Raw genomic sequence first — 23,510 nt, forward strand, 5'->3', positions numbered from 1 at the left:
TTATATCTTTAGTCATTTTAATTTTATTATAAGCAAAGAAAATTATTTTTTAATGGTTTTAGTTTGTCAAAAATAATAACCTCGGTTTAAATTACAGTATGCTTTTGGAAGACACTTTATATCCAAAGCAACTTACATTGCATTTAGGGTATACATTTGATTAATTCATGTATTCAGTTCATGAGACTCAAACCCATGACCTTGGTGATCATTTAATCACCATCGTGTCATTTTTCTTGCATGGAACACAAGATGAAGTATTTAGCAGACTGTTTAAGCTCCTCTGTACAGTAAAAGTGGATGGGGACTAGAGAAAATAAACAGCTTGGACATTTTGCTAAATATCTCCTTTTGAGATACAGTCATCTGGAATTGAAGTGACATTAGAGTGAGAGTAAATGGTCTTTTCCACATCAGATGACTCTGAAGCTTTTTGTTTTGAATTAATAAGAAATTTTGACTTTTTGAAATGTGCTCTTGCTATATTTGCAACAGTCTTGGGATGCATACTTTCGTAACGCCCAAGCCAGCAGTTCAGAGGAGACTGGAGAGAAGCGTCTGTCTGCGCTGCTCCAGGGGCGAGCCATGTCCCAGACACCTGCCATGTCAGAGAAGGTGGTGGAGGATCATTTGGCAGTCCACACTCTTATCAGAGCCTATCAGGTAAAGTGAGGAGCTCTGGGTTAAAGGAATAGTTCACTCAAGAATGAAAATTTGCTGAAATTGAACTCACCCTCAGGCCATCCAGATGTAGACAGATTTGGAGAAATGTGTTATTACATCACTTGCTCACTGCAGTGAAATGTCTTAATGATTGATTTGTTTCTTAAAAAGACACAGCTTTTCACTTCACAAGGTGTTCATTGATGAACTGCAGTCATGTGGATTATTGTGATGTTTTCATCAGCTGTTTGAACTCTTATTCTGACAGCACCCATTCATTCTTTGGTGAGCAACTGATGTAATTCTAAATTTCTCTAAATCTGTTCTGATGAAGAACTAAATACGTCTACATCTTGGATGGCCTAAAATTTAATTTCCAGCTAATTTTCATTTTTGGGTGAACTATTCCGTTTAACCACCAATGATAACTATAATGATAACCATAACCAAGTTTTAACAATAACAGCACAGAGGAACAATATTGTTGGTATCACATTTATTTTCCAGCAGTGTGTGCTTATATTAAACAGAACTTTTCCATCTATTGGTGTGGATGTTATTATAGTTATCATTCTTAATGTGGATAGGCCTTTAGACTGAAGATTAGAGACAGAAATGCAGAATTTCAGAGTTTTTTTCAGTTAATAGAATCTGATACACAATGAATTATTTTGGTAAAATAATCAAATCATATTCTCCAACATTGGCACTGGACTGCAACAAATCAAAGATGGGCCTGTACATCCGTACATTTTATAGTGTCCCTGTGTAGTTATGCAAATCACGTGATTAATTCTAACCTAATTAGACTAGCTTTTTTCCCCTTTTGAAAATGAAAATATCAAAGAGATTGCTTGAATCAAAACAGGTGGTAACATTTTCCCTGCTTCCTCTAATTAATTAGATGAAGTATCATAGGGATTTATTAAATTTCGTCTTTTGGCAACCCTAGCATTTTCTTTCCATCTCCTGTTGCCAGCCTGTTGGGATTGTATGTTCAATTTATTGTGAATCCTTGTGAGATTTGTTAGTCATGTGTCATGCTGGTTCATATTTGTGTGGGTCAGATATCCCCTAATTGAGGGATTGCACTTCCTGGCTCAGTCTTGCTTCTGGTTCTTGTTTTTCTGTGTTTATGGAGATGGCAAGTCACATTCAGTCATATGCATTTTTCTCACTTTAGGTACGTGGTCACCACGTGGCCAGGCTGGACCCTCTTGGCATCCTCACTGCCGATCTGGATTCCTTCGTTCCCTCAGATTTAATCACGTCAATTGACAAGCTTGGTGAGATATCTATTTAGCATATTTAACATGATTTCTGATAAACACTCACTTCCTTTCAGTGTCCTACTTTACTAAAACATCCAGTAAATGCTGACTTAGTTCCTTGCTTTGGGCTCATCCTTAAGAGTGTTTTTGTTATTATTCTTTGTTAGCCCCCCCCCCCCCCCCCCCCCCCAGCACCATTCAGTACTGCAGCTGCTGAGTAATACTTTCCTGTAAAGCTTTCCTGTAGCTCAAATAGTAGACAATGGCGCTAACAACGCCAAGATCATGGGTTTGATTCCCAGGGAAAGCAAGAGCTGATAAAAATGTAAAAACTGTAACTTGAATGCAATGTAAGTCGCTTTGGATAAAAGCGTCTGCTAAATGCATAAATGTAAATGTAATACACTTCTCTTTGAATAGGAACTCCTAATTAATGCTAAATACATTGCATCTGACAGACTTGATGACATGACAATGTCATATTTTGTCTAGTCATTAAGAATGCAAATCATACATATATTGACATTGTCATCTTCTATGATAAAGATTTCTGTATTACAATGTATTTAAAAAACTTAAGACCTGTCCAGATAATGTAATAAAGAAAAAAAATATTAAAGGAATTAAATTGTTGTAAAGCAAACTTCATGAAGAACATTAACATAATCTTTTATTATTAATTCTTAGAAAAAAAATATTTTCATATTTTAAAAAATATTTAAAAATGAAAAAAATATATTTTTTGTAAATTTTATAAAACTGCTCTGTTGCTTATTGATATTTGGAAAAAAACTTAAAACTAGAAATTACATATACATTGTGTATCATGTAACTATGTATCAAGATAATTCAATTTCTTAAAATGCCTTATAATTTTATCTTTTTATGACAAGGAAAGGTTAGTTCAGGTTGTAAAATTATGTCATGATGTGACTCTTGATATTGAATTTTTACGTTTTAAATAAGTCATTGAATTGAATTTTGATTTTCTTTTCAAAATCATATGAAACCAACATGAATACAAACAATATATTTCTAAGAATGTTTTAAAATGTATTATTATTATTATTATTATTCTTTCCTTTATCGTGGACACTCTTATGTCATTCACCCACAGATTGTAGGCTTCCAAAAATATACAACAATATTTGTCTTTTAATTTTTATGTTAAATCTTTATCTTTGTGCTTTATTTTATCTAGCGTCAGCGCTACAGTTCTGTCTTGCATTACGAGGTAGCGCAAGCTACCGGAGCTGTCTAATGTAATTGGTGACTGACCTTGCCAACCCCAGCCACTGTGTTTATACGTCACTGTAGCAACAAAGCTGCACCCATCCGCTGCATACATCTCCTTTTTAATTATGAAAGGAATATTAGATTGTTGGAGCCGACTGAAAAAAAACACAAAGTGCAAAATATTGACCATTAAATATGCTGAATATATGGATTCTGTGCAGATAAAAACCCAATGCCGTGCTCTTTCTAAGATGTTCCTCTGTTTAATCTTTTAGATCAGTCTTTTCATTTTAGCTCAGGGCTTCCGAAGACCATTGGAAGTTGCTTTCCCAATCTCATAATCAGATCTGATAGCACTTCATATTATATAAGGATCAAGATTATTGTAATGAAGTTTAGTAACACTGCTGCTTGCGTTTTGGTTATTTGGTGACTCTTAGTGCTCCATTAATGGAAAGGGGGAGAGAGAGCGTGTATGTGTCCGCTTTTAGGCACTGTAGCCGTGTAAGTGGTCAGCAAACAATTCCTCTTTCGGCCATTACAGATTCCCCAGTCTCAGACAGCGACAGGGGCTGGAAGGAAGAGCTATGCCCCAGACTCAATCGCAACCACAAGTTAATGTTATCTGAGATAAAGGCCCATAAATCTTCCCCTTTTCTCCTGTCGGGTCCTATTGCCTTTAGTGTCGCCAGAGTAGAAGGATGTAGGACATATTCTTACAACAGATTGAAAAAGAGAGAGTAATAGCCGGTTAGAATATCTCTCAAAACATGCCTCTTTTACCTCAGTACACACTCTCATTGTGTCGGTCAGGTCAGGTTTTGTCAGAGCTGTTCTTATAGCCTCTGTGCAGCTAATGAGGGCTTGTAGTGGATCAGAGGCTCTTAATTTGGATATGATGTATCTTTCCTCTTTATCTGTACTGTGGCTTTAATTACATTTGCACCTGTCTCCTCTTGTGTGTTCTCCTGTCTTGAGGAGACACAGTCTTACTGATAGACCCCGGTGTTATCTACAGGAAGCATTTACAACCTACTACGATTGCCTGGTTTTCTTTCGCCGTTTGGGGCTGTAACTAACCATGAAATTGGTAATGATGTTAGTTAGGATTTACATATCAGGCTCTAGGCTGTGACTAAATGGTTGAAAATGTGCCCAAATATAAAAATGAGCTACATTAATTTCAAATCTAGAAAATGTTGTGTCTGTCTTTATGCGGTTTCTTTGGATATCTTCTATTTAATATTGGCCGTGAAGCAGCGGTTACCATCTGCTTATTCACCAGGGTAAAATGAATGAATAATAAAAGCATGACTATATCCGCACAAAACAAATAATCTCCAGTTTGTCTGAAAACAGTGATTCACTTTGTTTTAATCACTGATCTTATAGTTTTAAATACACATAAGTTCAAATATTTCAATGCATCCGGAGCTCAAATCACATCCAAAAAATACACATACGAACATGATCTGAATTCCACCAGCTCCCATACTACTCTAAATGAATGATTTCCAGTCTGTCAATTGTAAAGATATTAATAAAGGACACTTTAGCTTGTGGCAGTGTTTCCTGCAAGCATAGTCAAATAGTCTGATTTGTGAATAAATGAATCTTATGAAATGGTTCTTTTTAGTGAGTCAGTCAAAAAATATTCACAAAACAGTCTTCTAAGGCAGCTGTTTGAATCAGTTTCACTCAATAAATCATTCATATCCATTTTTGAGACTGCGAGTCATTCTTCAGTTATGGCTGTTTAAAAAAACTAACTGGAAACCGTTACTGTAATGTATACAGTAACTCAGAAAAAAGTTTTTGTTGTGTAAATTAATAATATACTGCATGTTTATTTTTAATATTAAATAAAGTTAGGTTTATGGCTGTAAAGAAAACTGTGTTTGAGTGACTTGTTGGAGCCATAATCAATACATCTTTACCTCACTGTAAAGCATAATATTTGGTTTAAAAAGGAACATTGCAGGGATCTTATTAACATTCATTACAGTATTTTCATGTTGCTTTTTTTGCTTAATATGCTTGTCTTTAATCTTTAGAGTCCTACGGCTTGGAAGAATCTGATCTAGATAAATCATTTCAGTTGCCACTAACCACATTTATTGGGGGAAATGAAAGCACACTCCCACTGAGAGAAATCATACACAGACTTGAGGTGGGTAGATGCTGGATTACTCTGATATCACCCAGTATTTGAGTAGAAACACTTTTTCCTCATTCCTCATTAGCTGGTTTTGTGCTTGGATTGATTCGACATTGACTAGCTATTCTGAAAGGATGTAATTTGGGCAAATATGACAAGCTCATTGCTTATATTATGTTGATGTTTAATTATCCTTCTAAAATGAATGCATTAATGAATGAAAGGGTAAACAGAATTTGCTTGGAATGTTCCAGACCTCATACTGTGGTCATACTGGAGTGGAATTCATGTTCATCAACAATATGGAGCAGTGCCAGTGGATCCGACAGAAGTTTGAAACTCCAGGAATCATGACATTTTCTGACAGAGAGAAGAGGACTTTGCTGGCCAGGCTGGTTCGCTCAACACGGTGCATATCTTTAAAATAAAGTACCGCATTTGTGTTATTTTATTGTCTTCGTATTAGAGAATTATTTTTCCATGCTTAAACCTATTTTTATATTGAGATCAAACTGCATTTTATTTCTTCTTTTTAATTTAGTAAAGTAAAGCTGACAATGAAAGTATTTTTATGATGAACTTGATTCATTGTTCTAGGTTTGAGGATTTTCTTGCTCGCAAATGGTCTTCAGAGAAACGCTTTGGTTTGGAAGGCTGTGAGGTTCTCATCCCTGCCCTGAAGATGATCATTGACAAGTCCAGTGAAGCTGGTATAGAGAGTGTAATTATGGGAATGCCTCACAGGTACCTCTAAAACCTGCTCCATTCAATATCATTCTGCTCTTATGAATCCACCCTAGCAATAATAACACAATGTCTGATTCACACAGAGGCCGACTGAACGTCCTGGCCAATGTAGTTCGCAAAGATCTGGATCAGATATTCTGTCAGTTCGATTCCAAACTTGAGGCTGCAGATGAGGTAATAGAATTTCACCTGATGAAAGATGATTTCTATTTCATTCTCATTCTCTTATTGCATTTCTGATGTACATTTCACACTTTAATTTTCTTCAGGGTTCAGGAGATGTGAAATATCACTTGGGGATGTACCATGAACGGATAAACAGGGAAACAGATAAGAATATCACATTGTCTCTGATGGCAAACCCCTCTCACCTAGAGGCGGTAGATCCTGTCGTTCAGGGCAAGACCAAGGCAGAGCAGTTTTACAGAGGAGACACTGAAGGAAGGAGGGTACTATATTTATCTTCAGATTATCTTTTAAGAAGAGCCACTGTAAAATATAACCACATATTCTGCTGTATAATGGCTCATTTGTTTGGAATGTTGGATTAATATAAAAAAAACATCATTTTTAAGCCATCAATTCCTTGCTTTGCAGGTTATGTCTATTCTCATGCATGGTGACGCTGCTTTTGCAGGTCAAGGAGTCGTCTATGAAACCTTCCATCTCAGTGAACTGCCTTCATATACCACTCATGGCACCATCCATGTTGTGGTCAATAATCAGGTTAACATCAAACATCAGATTTTCCTATTAGAATCGACTTACTTAAAACCTGGCGAAACCTTAACCTTTGACCTTTTAGTATGTTGTAGATTGATGAGTGTTATCTGATGTTGCCAGATTGGATTCACAACAGATCCCCGAATGGCACGTTCTTCCCCCTACCCAACGGATGTGGCTCGCGTAGTCAACGCACCCATCTTCCATGTCAACGCTGATGACCCAGAGGCTGTGATGTATGTTTGTAAGGTTGCTGCAGAATGGAGAAACACTTTCAACAAGGATGTGGTGATAGACCTGGTAAATACTGTGAAGACGCATCCTACATATCACTGAAAATATCACTGAATGTTACGATAAATCTCTTACTGGATAGGACTGCTCGATTACACAACTAGAGATCTATTATCCTGGTTCAAGAAACACAATCTTTTCTCTTACACTTAGGGATGTCAAACAATGGTCTGTGAACATACTGCAGAGGCACCATGGACAGATGTTTAAAACCTAAAATATTTTTAAACACAATTTGAAAACTTTTAACATTGCCTCTGTTTTTGTGACTTCAATGGTCACTTACATTTTAGATAATATGGCCAGTTACTTTTTACTTTGGCAATTAAATTGTTACAAAACAAAGCTAACGCATGATCATTGGTTGTGCATCCCTGAAGCAATATACAGTAGTGATGTTTCATCTGTGAATGAATAAGTGGTTAAGAATGAATTGGTTTAGCGAATGAATCAAAGACTCAGAAAGAATCAGTGAATGAGCTGTTGCACAAATTTGTGTTAATTATTCTCTTATTGTCACCTGGTATAATAATGTAACCATGCAGAAAAGCTAACTGAAGTGTCCTCACTACTAAAGGCCTGTTCACACCCATAAAGGGATAGTTCACCCAAAAATGAAAATTCTGTCATTAATTACGCAGCCTGATGTCGTTCCAAACCCATAAAACCTTCATTCACCTTTGGAAAACACAACATGCACATGCATGCGTTGTGGTATTCTTGTGAATGCTCACCAAAGACTGACACAGAAGAGAAGAAATTGAAGTTGAATAAAGCCATTATTTTTGTTTTCTTTGCACACAAAAAGTATTCTCGTAGCTGATGTCACATGGACTATTTTAACGATGTCTTTAATATCTTTCTGGGCCTTGAACGTGGTAGTTCCCTCGCTGTATATGCAGAGTCAGAAAGCTCTTGGATTTCATCAAAAATATATTTGTATAAATTTGTGTTTGTGTTGTGATTCTGGTTTCCAACAATATTGTTGTGATGTGGATGCCGATATTCTCTTATAGTTAAATATATTTTTAAATCTTTCTGGTTAGGATAGACCTGAATAGATAGGGTTAGATAGCGCTAGCATTCAGGTACAGTAGTCTTGTTTTATGTGTTGATCACTTCAAGAAAGTAATTTAGGTTTGCGATCACATGATCCTGAGGGGCACAACCAAGTGGCTCATTTTGAACACTGAGGAAATGTATTTGAAAACTTACTTGGGAATGAAACAAGGCCTAAAATATGTTAATTAAATTTTCATTTGTAATTGTTGAATATGTTGAAAAAAACAGAAATGTATAAAAACAGGATGGACATTAAATCTTAGGCAAACAGTGGCAGTAGTGTTTTTTTTATACAATTGGTTGATTAATGATACTGAATTTGCGTATTAATACACATATACAGACGATGTTTATGTATTTTATAGGTTTGTTACCGACGGTTTGGACATAATGAGATGGATGAGCCCATGTTCACGCAACCCCTCATGTACAAGCAGATCCGCAAACAGGAACATGTGCTGAAGAAGTACGCCGACAAGCTCATCTCTGAGGGAGTTGTAACACTGCAAGAGTTTGAGGTTTGTGTCTCACTCTATGGAAATCTCATTACTGTGTCATTATGTAAACTGAAAATGTCCACCTGCTGTTGTTCCTCCCACAGGTCATCCTAATTGACCTTTTTTCCACAGCTGTTGTTTTCCTGGCCTATTAGGGAGTGATGGATTTCCTGTGCCGTTTGTGTATTGTTTCCTGACAATTAATGGAGGCTGCGTTCAGTTGCTCAGCCAATGTCTTTTCGCTCTGGTGATGACACGTTTCATACTTCACCCGCTGACCCGGGCTCTCGTTCCCTGGGCTCAGAGCTAGCCACCCCTCCCCTCCCAACCACCCTCAGATTTGTGTCGCCGTAGAAACCACAATCGTCAGACCAAACCATCCCTCCAGTGCGGATAGCTGACACCTTGTCTCGCCCGGCGACAGCTCGTTTTATTTACAACTGCATCCCTGTCACTCTTCACTCGCTGACATAGCTCAGGGGATTTCACTTAGAGAATAAATTGTGACTGGAATCTTGCTGTTTTCTCTACGCCGTAGCACATAGGTGCCATGAATCATTAATTAATAATTTGTCACAAATGTGTCATGTGTCTGGGTTTTTTGATGAATATAGTGGATGGCGGGCTAGCGCTGTTCTGTGAATTGTTTCCAGGAGGAGGTTGCTAAATATGACAAGATCTGTGAGGAGGCATATACCAGCTCTAAAGATGAGAAGATCCTACACATCCGCCACTGGCTTGACTCTCCGTGGCCAGGTACAAATTGAAGACTTTATAGAGGCTAGGTGTTTCAGTGAAAATATAAGATCAGGGTTTCTCAACCTTTTTTGACTCCAAATCCTCTCATTGTCACCTTTATCATGTCACCTTTCATTTTATATAGTGGTTTTTATACAGTGGAGGTTGTTTCAAAGCAGCATCACATTACTGAACAGGAAAATAACAGAATCAGTGATGCCAACTTCAAAAATTAAGCAAATCCAAATTCTTCTGTAAGGTATCTGTAGTGAAACAAAAGTGTCATTATTCAGCACCAGTCAGTTCAGTGTTAGTTTGACTCAGTTCAGTTCAATAATTGTGTTCATTCATTATGAAAAAAGTTCAATTCAGAATTAAGCAGCTCTACTAATGACATTAGGGTCATTATTCAGCTCAAGTCAGTTCAGTGTTGATTCAATTTAGTTCAGAAACAGTGCAGGTCATTGACTGGCCAGCTTTTAATAATTGTATTTATTTATTTACCTCAACATACTGATCTTTAATTACCTTCTTGCGTACATCCCTTTTTTCAGCTTACTTTTTTATTCAGGAGCCCAATTACTTTATTAACATTGCACTTTATTAATTTCATAATAGTTTTTGTTGCAAAAATCATGAATTATGAACTAATTCGAGAAAATATATTCAGCTCGATTCAGTTCAAGTACTGTTCTTATTTTGTTCTTGTCCACAACAATTTTTGATTGTTCCCTAGTCCTAGTTTTGTTTTTAAAACTTTTAACTTTTAATCAGATTTTAATCTATGGGCACTCCTAGTTTCTGTAAATTCAAAAGTAACATATAAAAAAAAACATATATATATATATATATTCTTTATAAAACGCCCATGGCATTTTAAGATTAATTTATACAGTATGACATTTCCAGGTCTAGAGATCACACTACCTTGCATATCTGGGTTTTCAAGACTGTGGAAATTGATTTTAATGCTTGCTTTGTTTTATTTGAAATCATTTTAAGTCCTTTTTAGACTCCTTTTAAAGTTTTCTAAGGCCCACTGGTTGAGCACCACTGATTTAGACTCTTTTGGTGGTGATATGCACTCTGTTTTGTGTTTAAGACTTCTTCAAACCAGATGGAGAGCCAAAGAGCATGAGCTGCCCTTCCACTGGACTAAACGAAGAGGTGCTCAGGCACATTGGTGAGGTAGCCAGTTCAGTCCCTCTGAAGGATTTTGCAATTCACAGTGGTGAGTTTCATGTATTTTAGAATTTAATTCAGATGTTTGTTTGTGGCAGTGTTGAAGCCACAATTTCTATCCTAAATTATACAAATATGATTTCCTAAACTTGGGGTGTTGTAGCCCAGTGGGTAGAAATCTAGGCTGGTAACTGAAAGGTTGTAGGTTCAAAAGCTTAATCCCTGAACTATCTCCATTTTATCATTGGTGCAAGGGGCCTTTTAAACTCCAAATAAAAGTATCATAAAACTAGTCCATACAACTTTTTGGTTATATTTTGATATTTTAAAATCTTCAGATGCCATATGACAGCTATAAAATAAAAATCGCTGAAAAAAATTGTCCTTAAAATGGATTACTATTGACTTTTTGGAAAAGAGCGAAAGTGCATTCCATGGAAGACAGAGAGTCATACAAGGTATAAAAAGACATGAGAGTGAGTAAATGTTGACTGAATTTTCACTTTTGCTTGAACTATCACTATAATTATTGCTGTGGAGTCCCAGAGGCTGTTCCCAGCAGTCAGTTCATCAACTAGATTATATCTTATGTATTGTTAAGCTTTAACCACTTGGGACAAAATACTGGAAACTGACATCAAAGCATTGCAGGATGATGTGGTAATGATGTGGAACATCAAGAAACCCAGACAGATGATCCTCAGACTTCTGATATAGGAATGTCTCATTGCCCCACACGGGTCATAATTTTCTTTCACTGAGCAGCGGACACAGGGGAGCTATAGTAGATTGATGGAGTTGCACTATGGGACCATTGCACTTAAAGAGCCGACTCCAATCTGGTTTCCTTAAATTCTGCTAAATCACCCTAACCACCATAGCCCTCCTGCTAAACTGTTTATTGCCTGCCTCTGAGCACAACTACCTCAAAGCATCAAATCAACCCACCGGCAAACGTATTTCTCAGACACAGGCCAGTGCTTTATTCCAATGAGATATTGTGTATGAAAAACCAGGCTACCCTGATGGGTTTGATTCTCATAAACATGAACTGCAGAAGGCATATAAACACACATGACACAGACATATATTTTAGAACTTTGATTTTCAAAATTGACGATTCTCTGCTTTGATACATTCTAAAATTGATCTTTCAGATGATTTTTTTGTCTGATACAGTCAGTAGGTATTGGTATAAGGTTATTGGTCATTTGCCAGTAAAAAAAAAAAAAAAAAAAACCTTCTAGATTTTATATAGAAATACGTTTTTGTGAAAAAAATAATACATTTTATACATTTGTGAAAAATGTATAAAAATAAAAGTAACCAATGTTTGCCATAAAAACAAAACATATAAATTGTTTTAATGCTGAATATAAATTAACATAAAAATCTTAGTTTTTTTGTGTGTGTGTGTAAATAAAACAGCAGCAAGGTTATTTATGTTGGCTTGACAAAGCTTTTAAACTTAAAAACATTTTACTTTTTCTTCTGATAAATTTAAAAACAAAAAATGTAACTCATCTTAAAACTTTAAAGCTGCATCCACCAAGCTTGACACAGATGTTTAGTCTGCTCTGACTCTTCTTGTATATTTTTACCTACACTTTTCCTGCTGGACAGACAAAAATTTATATTTCATTGACTTCCAATGAAAACTTCTAGCTTATCTATCAAGCAGGGCTTTGTCAATCCAACATCAAAGTTGGCTAACTTTAGGTTTCTAGTAAACTGCATTTATATTAAAAGTATCACACAGCAAAAGATACAAGTTTGTGATTTTCTATATGTTCTGTATCTGTGTTATTTCAGGCTTGTCACGTATCCTTCGAGGCAGAGCAGATATGGTTGCGAAGCGCACAGTGGACTGGGCCCTGGCAGAGTACGTGGCCTTTGGCTCTTTGCTGAAGGATGGTATTCACGTGAGACTCAGTGGACAAGATGTGGAAAGAGGAACATTTAGGTAAGACAGTCAATCCATTTCATGAATACTACTGTAGCTGCTCCCTTTTTCTGTTTTATGATGTATGAACATAGCAAAAAGTGGAAGTTCAGCACATGCAGTCATGGAAGACCATCAGTTATCATCATATATTTTCTAAACAGTGTCATTTCATGTGTTGGGCCACTTTCCATTCCTAAAGTGATTAGATTTCTGTAACTAAAAATAACCAAGTATATATTTTCTACCTTATGGCTCCACTAAAACTAAAATGTCAACACATTGACAAATGTCGTCAGCTTGTCACACGCACACAGAGTCCTCTGAGAAATACCCACATGGTGCCGTCACGGTACTGCTTCTGAAGGAAACCCGTTTTATGTCCCCCCCACAGCAGTACAGACACGTACTCCCACGTCTGTGTGTTACTGTCAGGTTTGTTTGAAATAGTACACACTCTCAGACATCAGCGCAGCTGAATTATCACACCACAAATGGCATTATTTACCACCTTACAGTTTTTAAGTCTAGAGTTTCCTTTCAATGTGCTATTGGACAGTTTTATGCTTTGCTTAGAACATAATGAAAGTAAAACGCAAGTGAAAAGACGTCAGCAAAGTAGCTTCTGTGTGATATGAGCCTTTTTATCAAAGTAGATTGTCTGCCGATGCGTATATGCGGTGATATCTTTTCTTCGCATACAAAGGCTCTGAGAGTGAACATATTGGTGTGCTCCAGTCTGCTGGTTCTGCTTGTTACTCAGGGAGTTAATGGCTATGAGTAATTGATTCAGTCTACTGTGTTTGGGAATGCACTGAGTACTGTGCTCTGGTCCCTTGATTGATGAATCCAACACACAGCTGATGCACTGTGGAAACTGTTTACTCCCCAGATTCTCTGTGTTTCCAGAGCTAACCCACAGAGACAGCACACTTTAGCTTAAAGAGCCACTTTTGATTTACATTTGTGATTAAATGAGCATGGCAGACAGACCCCAATTAGCCTGAACACGTTCCTTGTGGTTACATTCTCCATTTCACAACATTATCTATCAGAGGAGCCCATATTTGTAAATTGTGAATTACCCATCTTGTTGGGAAATATACGTGGGTTAATACTGTATTTAAATGTTATTTAATGTCTATGTACTCATTGTAAGTCGGGGCGGCCAGCGCAGGACATCATTACTGTGATATTTAGAGGAGTTTAAAGATTGTCTAATCGCACTGGGTCTGATGGCTGGTTTGAACATCACATCAGAGTAAGCCAGCAAAACGCATCACATCCCCTGTCTGAAATCCACTGCCGCCCATGATCTCTCACACTGATAGGACATAAAAAGTTAGAGTGCCTCTGACATTACAGCTTAAGAAAAGATTCCTCAAAAAATCCTTAAGATGTTATTTTATTTTATTTTATTTTATTTTATGTTTACACACAGACACACACACACACACACATATATATATATATATACACTGAACAAAATTATAAACGCAACACTTGTTTTTGCCCCCATTTTTCATGAGGTGAACTCAAAGATCTAATACTTTTTCTATGTACACAAAAGGCCTATTTCTCTCAAATATTATTCACAAATCTGTCTAAATCTGTGTTAGTGAGCAGTTCTCCTTTGCCGAGATAATCCATCCACCTCACAGGTAATTAGACAGCATTATTATCGCACAGGTGTGACTTAAGATGGCCACAATAAAAGGCCACTCTAAAATGTGCAGTTTTACTGTATCAAGTCAAGTCTGCTTTATTGTCAATTCTTCCACATGTACGGCACATACATACAGAGAATTGAAACTGCGTTACTTTCAGACCCTTGGTGCATACAGTTAACATTTAAGACACCGACAGTAGACGTTCAAATACAGATAAATACAGTTTAAACATATGTACATACAACTATACAGATATACAAATGAGGACATTGTAGAAAAATAAAGAATGAGATAGATAAAGTGGCACAGACAGATAGAGTGCAAACCAGTTAAATAAAACAAAACTCTGCAGATATATGTGTATATGTATAGAGTGTATATATATAGTGCAAGAGGAGCTTATCAATCTGAGGACATTGTAGAAAAATAAAAAAAGAGATAGATAAAGTAGCATAAGGCACATGGCAGATAGGTTGCCACTCCTCTTCAATGGCTGTGCGAAGTTGCTGGATATTGGCAGGAACTGGAACACGCTGTCGTATATGCCGATCCAGAGCATCCCAAACATGCTCAATGGTTGACATGTCCGGTGAGTATGCTGGCCATGCAAGAACTGGGATGTTTTCAGCTTCCAGGAATTGTGTACAGATCCTTTCAACATGGGGCCGTGCATTATCATGCTGCTACATGAGGTGATGATTGTGGATGAATGGCACAGCAGTGGGCCTCAGGATCTCATCACAGTATCTCTGTGCCATCAATAAAATGCACCTGTGTTCGTTGTCCATAACATACGCCTGCCCATACCATAACCTCACCGCCACCATGGGCCACTCGATCCACAATGTTGACATCAGCAAACCGCACACCCACACGATGCCATACACGCTGTCTGCCATCTGCACTGTACAGTGAAAACTGGGATTCATCCGTGAAGAGAACACCTCTCCAAAGTGCCAGACGCCATCCAATGTGAGCATTTGCCCACTCAAGTCGGTTACGACGACGAACTGCAGTCAGGTCGAGACCCCGATGAGGATGACGAGCATGCAGATGAGCTTCCCTGAGACAGTTTGTGCAGAAATTCTTTGGTCATGCAAGCCGATTGTTGCAGCAGCTGTCCAGGTGGCTGGTCTCAGACGATCTTGGAGGTGAAGATGCTGGATGTGGAGGTCCTGGGCTGGTGTGGTTACACGTGGTCTGCGGTTGTGAGGCTGATTGGATGTACTGCCAAATTCTCTGAAACGCCTTTGGAGACGGCTTATGGTAGAGAAATGAACATTCAATTAATGGGCAACAGCTCTGGTGGACATTCCTGCAGTCAGCATGCCAATTGCACGCTCCCTCAAAACTTGCAAAATCTGTGGAGAAAAGTCTTAGATTTCATGAAAAATGCTCATGAAAAATGGGGGCAAGAACAAAAGTGCTGTGTATAAAATATATATATATATATATATATATATATATATATATATATAGACACACACACATACAGTACACGCATACACAGATTACACACAGAGACACGTTCAAATGTTTGAGGTTGGTAAGAATTAATTTTTTTTTATAAGTAAGCATTCCGTTACTCCAGTCTTCAGTGTCACATGATCCTTCAGAAATCATTATAATATGTTGAATTGGTGTTCAAGAAACATTTCTTCTTATTATAAATGTGTGTGTGTGATGTTTTTGCAGTCACCGTCACCACGTCTTGCATGATCAGGAAGTTGATAAGCGCTTCTGCATTCCGATGAACCACCTGTGGCCAAACCAGGCTCTCTACACAGTGTGCAACAGCTCCCTGTCTGAATATGGGGTTTTGGGTAAGAACCACCTGTGCTCAATTTGCATCTGGTTATCAATCAGCGTGCACAAAAAAAAAAATCCAAGGTATTCCTTGTTTTTGATATCTGTAAAATTACCTCCAGAAATGACCAGTCTGTACAGAACAAACTGCTCCCAATATTCTGCAGCATATCTATTTGCAAAATCCATACTAAGCTTTTATACAGCAATATTTTTATGTCCAAGTATTCTGACACATGTTCATGTTGCTTAGGGTTTGAGCTGGGTTTTGCCATGGCAAGTCCTAATGCCCTGGTGTGCTGGGAGGCTCAGTTTGGCGACTTCCAAAACACAGCTCAGTGCATCATAGACCAGTTCATCTCTGCAGGCCAGGCCAAGTGGGTCCGCCACAATGGCATAGTTTTACTGTTGCCTCATGGGATGGAGGGAATGGTGAGTCTGCTGATGGCATTTTACATATACACTACTGGTCAAAAGTTTGGACTACTTATTTTTTTTCAATGTTTTTGAAAGAAGTCTTCATCTTATGCTCTTCTCTTATGCTCAACGAGGCTGCATTTATTTGATCAAAAATACAGTAAAATCATTGTGAAATATTAGTATAATTTAAAATGTATTTTAAAATGTAATTCATTCCTGTGGTGGCAAAGCTGAATTTTCAGCATCATTACTCCAGTCTTCAATGTCACATGATATTTCAATGTCACATCATTCTAAATTGCTGATTTGGTGCTCAATTATTATTGGTTCTCAGTTACTGAAAATAGTTCTTATTATTATTATTATTATTATTATTATTATTATTAATGTTGAAAATATTTTTTGCCACTTAATATTTTAGAGGAAATGCCGAAACGGTAATACATTTTTTTAGGGTTATTTGATGAATAGAGTTTATTTATTTCAAATAGAAATCTTTTTTAACATTATAAATGTCTTTTCTGTCATTTTTGATCAATAATGAATAAATCCATAAAATAATGAATTTATTTATTTTTTCTTTATCTTTTACATCATACTTTTGAATAATAGTATATCATGGTTTCCGCAACAATGTGAAGCAGCAAAACCGTTTTCAACATTAAAAATAATAAAACATCTTTATTAAGCAGAAAATCAGCAATAAATAAAAATATGCACCACTGCACACCAATAATAATTGAGCACCTAATCATCATAATAGAATAATTAAGCTAAGGCTGGCCGCACACTAGACGATTTTCAAATCTTAAACTATTTTAAAACCATGGGAGACCAAAGACATGAAGACAGTTCAACCGATTTTTAGCCTTATAATCTTCTGAATGCACACACTAGATGATTCGACCAGAACGTAACGATTTCATAGTGATACGTGATATCATGGACACTCGCGAGATCAAACGTAACTAGAGAAGAAAAAGAAATAGAGGACAATCAACATGGTCAGCTGGCTCTCCTGGCACATGTTTTGTTTCACAGTGAAAAACAAAGTATAGAAAAGAATATGGGTGATGTGCTTTTGTTTGTGGCTGTAGCTATTTGTGGCTGTGGCTGTAGTTTTATCTATAGAAGCACGCAACATCTGGTAAGTGACGCTTGCTCGCTCTCATTGGCTATTGCGGGTATCGCTTCAGAGGCAGCCTGATCAAGAGTCAAGATTTGGGTTCGGGGACACCCCGTCTCGATCGGAAGCAGATAAATAATTGTAATGACACCACACAATAGAAGATTTTTTGGACGAAAAATCATTTGCGACAAGCCTCGAATTGGGCCACACCCCCTGATCGTTCGGGGATGCAAATCGGGCTTAAAATCGTCTAGTGTGCAGCCACAGTAATAAATGTAATCTTAAAATATATTAAAATACTGTATTTTTGATCAAATAAAAGCAGTCTTGGTAAGCATAAAAGACTTCTGTCAAAAACATTTTTACAAATCTTTTGAATGGAAATAGTTTTTCCTCAACAGATTTGCTGTATCTTATTACATAAGTATCTGTTTCAGTAGCATATGTCATTGAAAACACACAAGACAGCAGAATAAATATCATGTATAATTTAACTCCTTAGTTATTTCAGCCCTTGCCATATTAGACCATATCAAAGCAAATGCTATTTTTGGAGTCAGTTATGTAGATCATAACAGTCCTATTGACCACTGAATCTAATTTCCTGCAGAGATAAACACAGGGTAAAATATTTTTCAGTCCTTTCCTTGACTCAAAGACGGAATACCTTTACTAAGATCAATAATGATGACTCAAGTTTGGTCTGAGCCAATAAATGAGGGTATAATTCTTTAGCTTATTGTGGCGTTTGATAGACCTACACTCATTAGCGCTGGTGTGTTTGCACTAATGAGCAGGGCCCGGAGCACTCGTCAGCACGGCCTGAGCGGTTCCTGCAGATGAGCAAGGATGACCCTGATCGCTATCCGGTAAGTGGCCCTTCCTGCCATGCCTCATGCTGAATGGCCACAGGTAGTTTGAAATGGACACACTTCACTGATTACCAATTTGTTTGATGATTAAAATAGTTCATGTAAATACTGCTTTCCTTTTTAGTCTAGCAGTATGTCAGTTACAGTGGCAGGGCATTGGGGTGACAAGAATGGTACTAATTAAGCCTGCTCAGTATTTACAAGACGTGATCATTAAACAGCTTATTGACAAAAACAGTCAGAAGTTAAATCAATTCATGAATCTCCTCTTAATGCAAAGGAAGTCTTTCGTGAAAATCTAAAAATCAAACCCTGTGCTATTTTGGAATCTTATATAATGATATATGAATTGATAAATATTTGAAAAGATTAAACATGTATTGAAATATGATAGAATTGTGTTTTTTTCACAAACTTTTACTTTGACACAATATGGGTATTTATTTATTTTTTGGCATGATATTTTTAATGAGCTGTGCTTTATTTACCTCATTTAAGGAATTCACTGGAGACTTTGAGGTCCAGCAGCTCTATGACTGTAACTGGATCGTGGTCAATTGTTCAACACCAGCCAACTACTTCCATATGCTTAGAAGACAAATCTTATTACCATTCAGAAAGCCAGTAAGATACAACTTTTTCCTTTTTTGGGAGTTTGGGAAAGTTTGGGATCAGTAAGATTTTCTGTTTTTTCTTATGTTCATATTCATCAAGGCTGTATCTATTTGATCAAAAATGCAGAAAAAAAATATTTTGTGAAATATTAATGCAATTTAAAATAAAAGTTTTCTATTTTAATATACTTTAAAATATAATGTATTCCTGTGAAGCAAAGCTGAATTTTCAGCATCATTACTCCAGTCTTCAGTGTCACATGATCCTTTACAAATCATTCTAATATGCTGATTTATAATCAGTGTTGGAAACAGTTGTGCTGCTTAATATTTTTTGGGTCCTGTGAATCTCTTTTTAGGATTCTTTGATAAATAAAAAGTTAAAAAAAATATGTTAAAATTTCTAAAATATAAATAATAATAAAAAAATTAAAATGTAAAAAAAGAAAAACAATTATTTGATAAATAAAAAGAATAGCGTTTATTCAAAACAGAAATTTTGTGTTACAATATACACTACGATTCAAAAGTTTGGGGTCAGTACATTTTTTCTTTCTTTTTTATTTTAAAGAAATTGATACTTTCATTTAGCAAGAATGTCTTAAATGGATAAAAAGTTCAAGTAAAGATTTATATTGTTAGAAAAGATTTCTGTTTTGAATAAATGCTGTTCTTTTTTAACTTTTTACTCCTCAAAAAATCTAATAAAAAAGAATCACAGTTCACAATAGTTTCAACATTGATAATAAATCAGTATATTAGAATGATTTCTGCAGGATCATGTGACACTGAAGACTGGACTAATGGCTGATGAAAATTCAGTGCTGCATCACAGAAATACATATATTTTAAAGTATATTAAAAAGGGAAACCAATATTAGAAATTGCAATAATATCTCAGAGTATTACAGTTTTTTCTGTATTTTTGATCAAATAAATTCAGGCTTGATGAGCATAAGAGACTTCATTAAAAATATAAAAATCTTATATACTTTTGAATGGCAGTGTACAACTGAGAGAAAATGTACACTGAGAGATGTAGTACTTTGTGCTACATTGGTATTGTGAATTTAGTCTTACGTTTAATGTCACAGCTGCTGTGAATGTAGTTTGATGGACTTTATTAACTTAAGCTTTAACTTAGATTTTATGTGAAAGTTTGACGTATGTCCCAACACTCTTTTGCTTCTGTGCCACTGCAAATGTCTAAAGCGATTCCCTGTTGTGGAGAAATGCAGAGGTTTGTGGAGCATGAGAAAATCTCTTCCTGAGCAAATTAAACTGAGCGTCTGGGGATGATGTTGTTTGTTTTGATATTGTTTATGAAAGTGCTCTTAATTTACTGTTTTGCTTGGTTTCACAGCTGTTTTTATGACTATTTTTTTGTATTCCCTTAGATTGAAGTTTAAAAGTGCCTAAATGCCACTATAAATCAAAAACAGTTTGACTGACCACGTTTTCATATTCTTATTCAGCTGATCATTTTCACACCAAAGTCTTTACTGAGGCTGCCCGAGGCACGCTCCAGTTTCGATGAGATGATCACAGGTACACAATTCTGGTAGACTTCAAATTCTGTCCAGCTTTTGGGGATATAATTTGGCAATATCTAATTCATCTATGTTGCAGGGACAAAATTCCTAAGGATAATTCCAGATGGTGGTCCTGCATCCAAACACCCAGAAAAAGTCAAAAGGGTTATCTTCTGCACCGGAAAAGTGTACTATGAGCTGGCAAAAGAGAGAAAACAACTGAAGTTGGAGGAGGATGTTGCAATTGTCAGATTGGAGCAGGTTGCCAATTATAGTTTCCTGTGGTGTAAAGTGTAACAACACTGCAAAAACTGACTGTTTTCACAATCAAATTCTTCTCTCTTAGATATCACCCTTCCCTTTTGACCTCATCAAGGCTGAGGTTGAGAAGTACAGCAATGCTGAACTCATCTGGTGTCAAGAGGAGCACAAGAACATGGGTTACTATGATTACATAAGGCCACGTTTCCTCACAGTGCACCCCAAGAATCCAATATGGTGAGTCTCTTTTTAAAGGAATGAGTGAAAACTTGCAAACAATTTACTCTCTCTTTACGCCATCCAATATGTGTTTGTTTCTTCATCGGAACAAATTTGGAGAAATTTAGCATTACATTAGTTGTTCACCAATAGATCTTTTGGAGTCCCATCAAAATGAGTGTCCAAACAGCCAATAAAAACAACTCCAGTCCATCAATTAATGTGAAAGCTGCGTGTTTGTAATAAACAAATTCATCATTAAGATGTTTTTAATTTCAATCCACAATATTGCTTTCTCCAGTTGTATCATATGAATCAAAAATATGCACAGATCAAGCAAAAACAGTCCAAAACAGTTATTAATAAGTTTGACTGTGGATTTGATGTGAGAGGACAACAGGGGATCAACTTTTTAATTGGATGAAGCATTTTGAACAATTTGATTATTTTGGCCAGATCTGACAGTTTAAAGTTAAAATGCCTTAATCATGGAATTGTTGGTTACACAGATTTCCGCTTCATTGGAGCTGTGTCGATTACTTGTGGGTTATTGTGATGTTTTTATCAGCAGTTTGAATTCTCTTTTTGACGGCACCCATTCACAGTGATGTAGTGCTAAATTTCTCCAAATCTGTTCCATTGAAGAAACAAACTTATCTACATCTTGGATGACCTGAGGGTGAGTACGTTTTTAGCATCTTTTAATTTCTGAGTGAATTATTCCTTTAAGCTAAATATTTGATGTAGCCTAATCAAACTTATTTAACTTAAAACTAAAAACTTTCACATTCATTTTAGGTATGTGGGCCGTGACCCTGCTGCAGCCCCTGCCACAGGAAACAAATTCACTCATCTGGCTGAGCTGAAGCGGTTCTTGGACACTGCGTTTAACCTTGAGGCTTTCAAGGGCAGGAGTTTTTAATGCTGTTGTGTTAGATGTGGAAATTAGATTTTAAAATTAAATATAACGCGTATCATAAGGTCACTTACATGTTGCCAAAGTATGTAAAATTGATAAATTGATCACAAAACAGCAAATAGAAATTTGTTTAGCTCATTTATCCATAGATTTGCACCAGACATCCCTTATCTATCTTAAGTACTTGGATTTTAATTATTATTTTTTTTATTCATCTTCCATAACTGTCACACTTGGCTTCATCCTGAGACATCAAACAGATGGCATGTAGACAAGTAACAATATTCTCTATGGCAGTGTCGATATTCTCTGTAGTTTCCACAAAATATGCTTCCTTTTTAGACTTTAGGGTTCTTGTGGCATTTAGGACTTGTGGGAATCACAACATTTATAACGTCAACATGTCTGTGACAACTTTGAAATGCTATACACACTGGGAAAGAAATAAAAGGAAGTTGCAAAACAATTACTTTAACCACCAATCTGATAAGCACAAGTATCTGATGCAATATCTTTCTGAGAGCAAACTGCATTTGTAGTGGATTTTAGCAACACAAAAACTTATACATGCATCTGTAATGATCATTTTGTGGCTGCTTAATACATAGTTAAACCTTTAATTGTCACTCAAGCTGGAATAAACAGCTATAACTAGCAACTATAATCCAGCTAACTGGATTTGAACTGAATCTGTGCTGTAGGTTATTCATATGACTTGCTGTAGTGAATTTAATGTGTTTAAAAAGGGTAAAAAATATTCGATTTGGTTGTAGTATATTATATAGACACTAGGCATTGCTCATGGGGAAAAATGATCATAAATAAAATTCACTGCGATAGATTGTGAACAATGATAGACGTTTCTCAGCAATAATGCAATACAACTGTGTCATAGATTGTTAACAATGATAGACGTTTCTCAGCAATAATGCAATACAACTGTGTCACTGACAAACGATGGATGTTTGCTTTGTTATATCATTTTTCATATACCTGTGCACATACATAAGAGGTCTCCACAGTGTGCTGCCTTCCTATACAGCAAGACAACATTAGTGGACTTATGCGTGCCAGAAAACGCTGTCTAGTTAGTATGATCACTAAATTTTAAGACATTGGCTATGTTTAGAATAGTATACTGTACCTTACAACTCTTACAGTTGCTGCATTATGTAGTAAATACTGTGCTTACTGTATTTGTTGAGACTAGCAGTGTATAACAGCACACTTATTTACTGGACTACTGTATCCCACAGTGTAGTGCACTTTACTTGACCTTCCATTTCCAGTGTGTTGAATAAACTGGAAGTAATACAGTATCTGCTTTCTTGACTCATTATCTGAAAAGAAATTTGAAGACATTTAAGACATTTTACACTAAATTTAAAATGCTCAACATTTTTGTTTCCATGTTAGCTAGACTCTCCTGAATTCAGCATGTATTGTGATTCAACAACAACAATAAAAATAGAGTTTGTGTGACTATGTAGCGAACTTATTTATATGGAGTAACTCCACCTGGTTCACTTATATTTAAAGAATAGTGTAGACCTAC

At 36.4% G+C, this 23,510-nt stretch overlaps 1 protein-coding gene across 3 annotated transcripts in view; it reads left to right on the forward strand.

Annotated features, from left to right (window-relative positions):
- The window catches only part of LOC306884120 (2-oxoglutarate dehydrogenase-like, mitochondrial), a 25,144-nt gene extending 1,705 nt beyond the window's left edge, over nucleotides 1-23,439 (forward strand). For 2 of the 3 annotated variants that reach the window (XM_079439809.1, XM_079439810.1), the window contains exons 3-23: nucleotides 496-663; nucleotides 1,847-1,949; nucleotides 5,225-5,340; nucleotides 5,583-5,737; nucleotides 5,926-6,072; nucleotides 6,159-6,249; nucleotides 6,345-6,524; nucleotides 6,673-6,801; nucleotides 6,919-7,098; nucleotides 8,520-8,672; nucleotides 9,305-9,407; nucleotides 10,492-10,620; nucleotides 12,384-12,534; nucleotides 15,879-16,006; nucleotides 16,243-16,421; nucleotides 18,336-18,407; nucleotides 18,909-19,034; nucleotides 20,500-20,572; nucleotides 20,654-20,817; nucleotides 20,903-21,054; nucleotides 21,835-23,438. In XM_079439809.1, the coding sequence (XP_079295935.1) occupies nucleotides 496-663; nucleotides 1,847-1,949; nucleotides 5,225-5,340; nucleotides 5,583-5,737; nucleotides 5,926-6,072; nucleotides 6,159-6,249; nucleotides 6,345-6,524; nucleotides 6,673-6,801; nucleotides 6,919-7,098; nucleotides 8,520-8,672; nucleotides 9,305-9,407; nucleotides 10,492-10,620; nucleotides 12,384-12,534; nucleotides 15,879-16,006; nucleotides 16,243-16,421; nucleotides 18,336-18,407; nucleotides 18,909-19,034; nucleotides 20,500-20,572; nucleotides 20,654-20,817; nucleotides 20,903-21,054; nucleotides 21,835-21,958 (2,823 nt within the window). In that variant the 3' untranslated portion in view covers nucleotides 21,959-23,438. Of the gene's footprint in view, nucleotides 1-495; nucleotides 664-1,846; nucleotides 1,950-5,224; nucleotides 5,341-5,582; nucleotides 5,738-5,925; nucleotides 6,073-6,158; nucleotides 6,250-6,344; nucleotides 6,525-6,672; nucleotides 6,802-6,918; nucleotides 7,099-8,519; nucleotides 8,673-9,304; nucleotides 9,408-10,491; nucleotides 10,621-12,383; nucleotides 12,535-15,878; nucleotides 16,007-16,242; nucleotides 16,422-18,335; nucleotides 18,408-18,908; nucleotides 19,035-20,499; nucleotides 20,573-20,653; nucleotides 20,818-20,902; nucleotides 21,055-21,834 lie in introns of all 3 variants that reach the window. The other variant, XM_079439808.1, reaches the window with a different exon arrangement.
- The last annotated feature ends 71 nt before the right edge of the window (nucleotides 23,440-23,510 follow it).

This window comes from Barbus barbus (assembly GCF_936440315.1).
Source record: "Barbus barbus genome assembly, chromosome: 18".
In the NCBI taxonomy this organism is placed as follows: domain Eukaryota; kingdom Metazoa; phylum Chordata; class Actinopteri; order Cypriniformes; family Cyprinidae; genus Barbus; species Barbus barbus.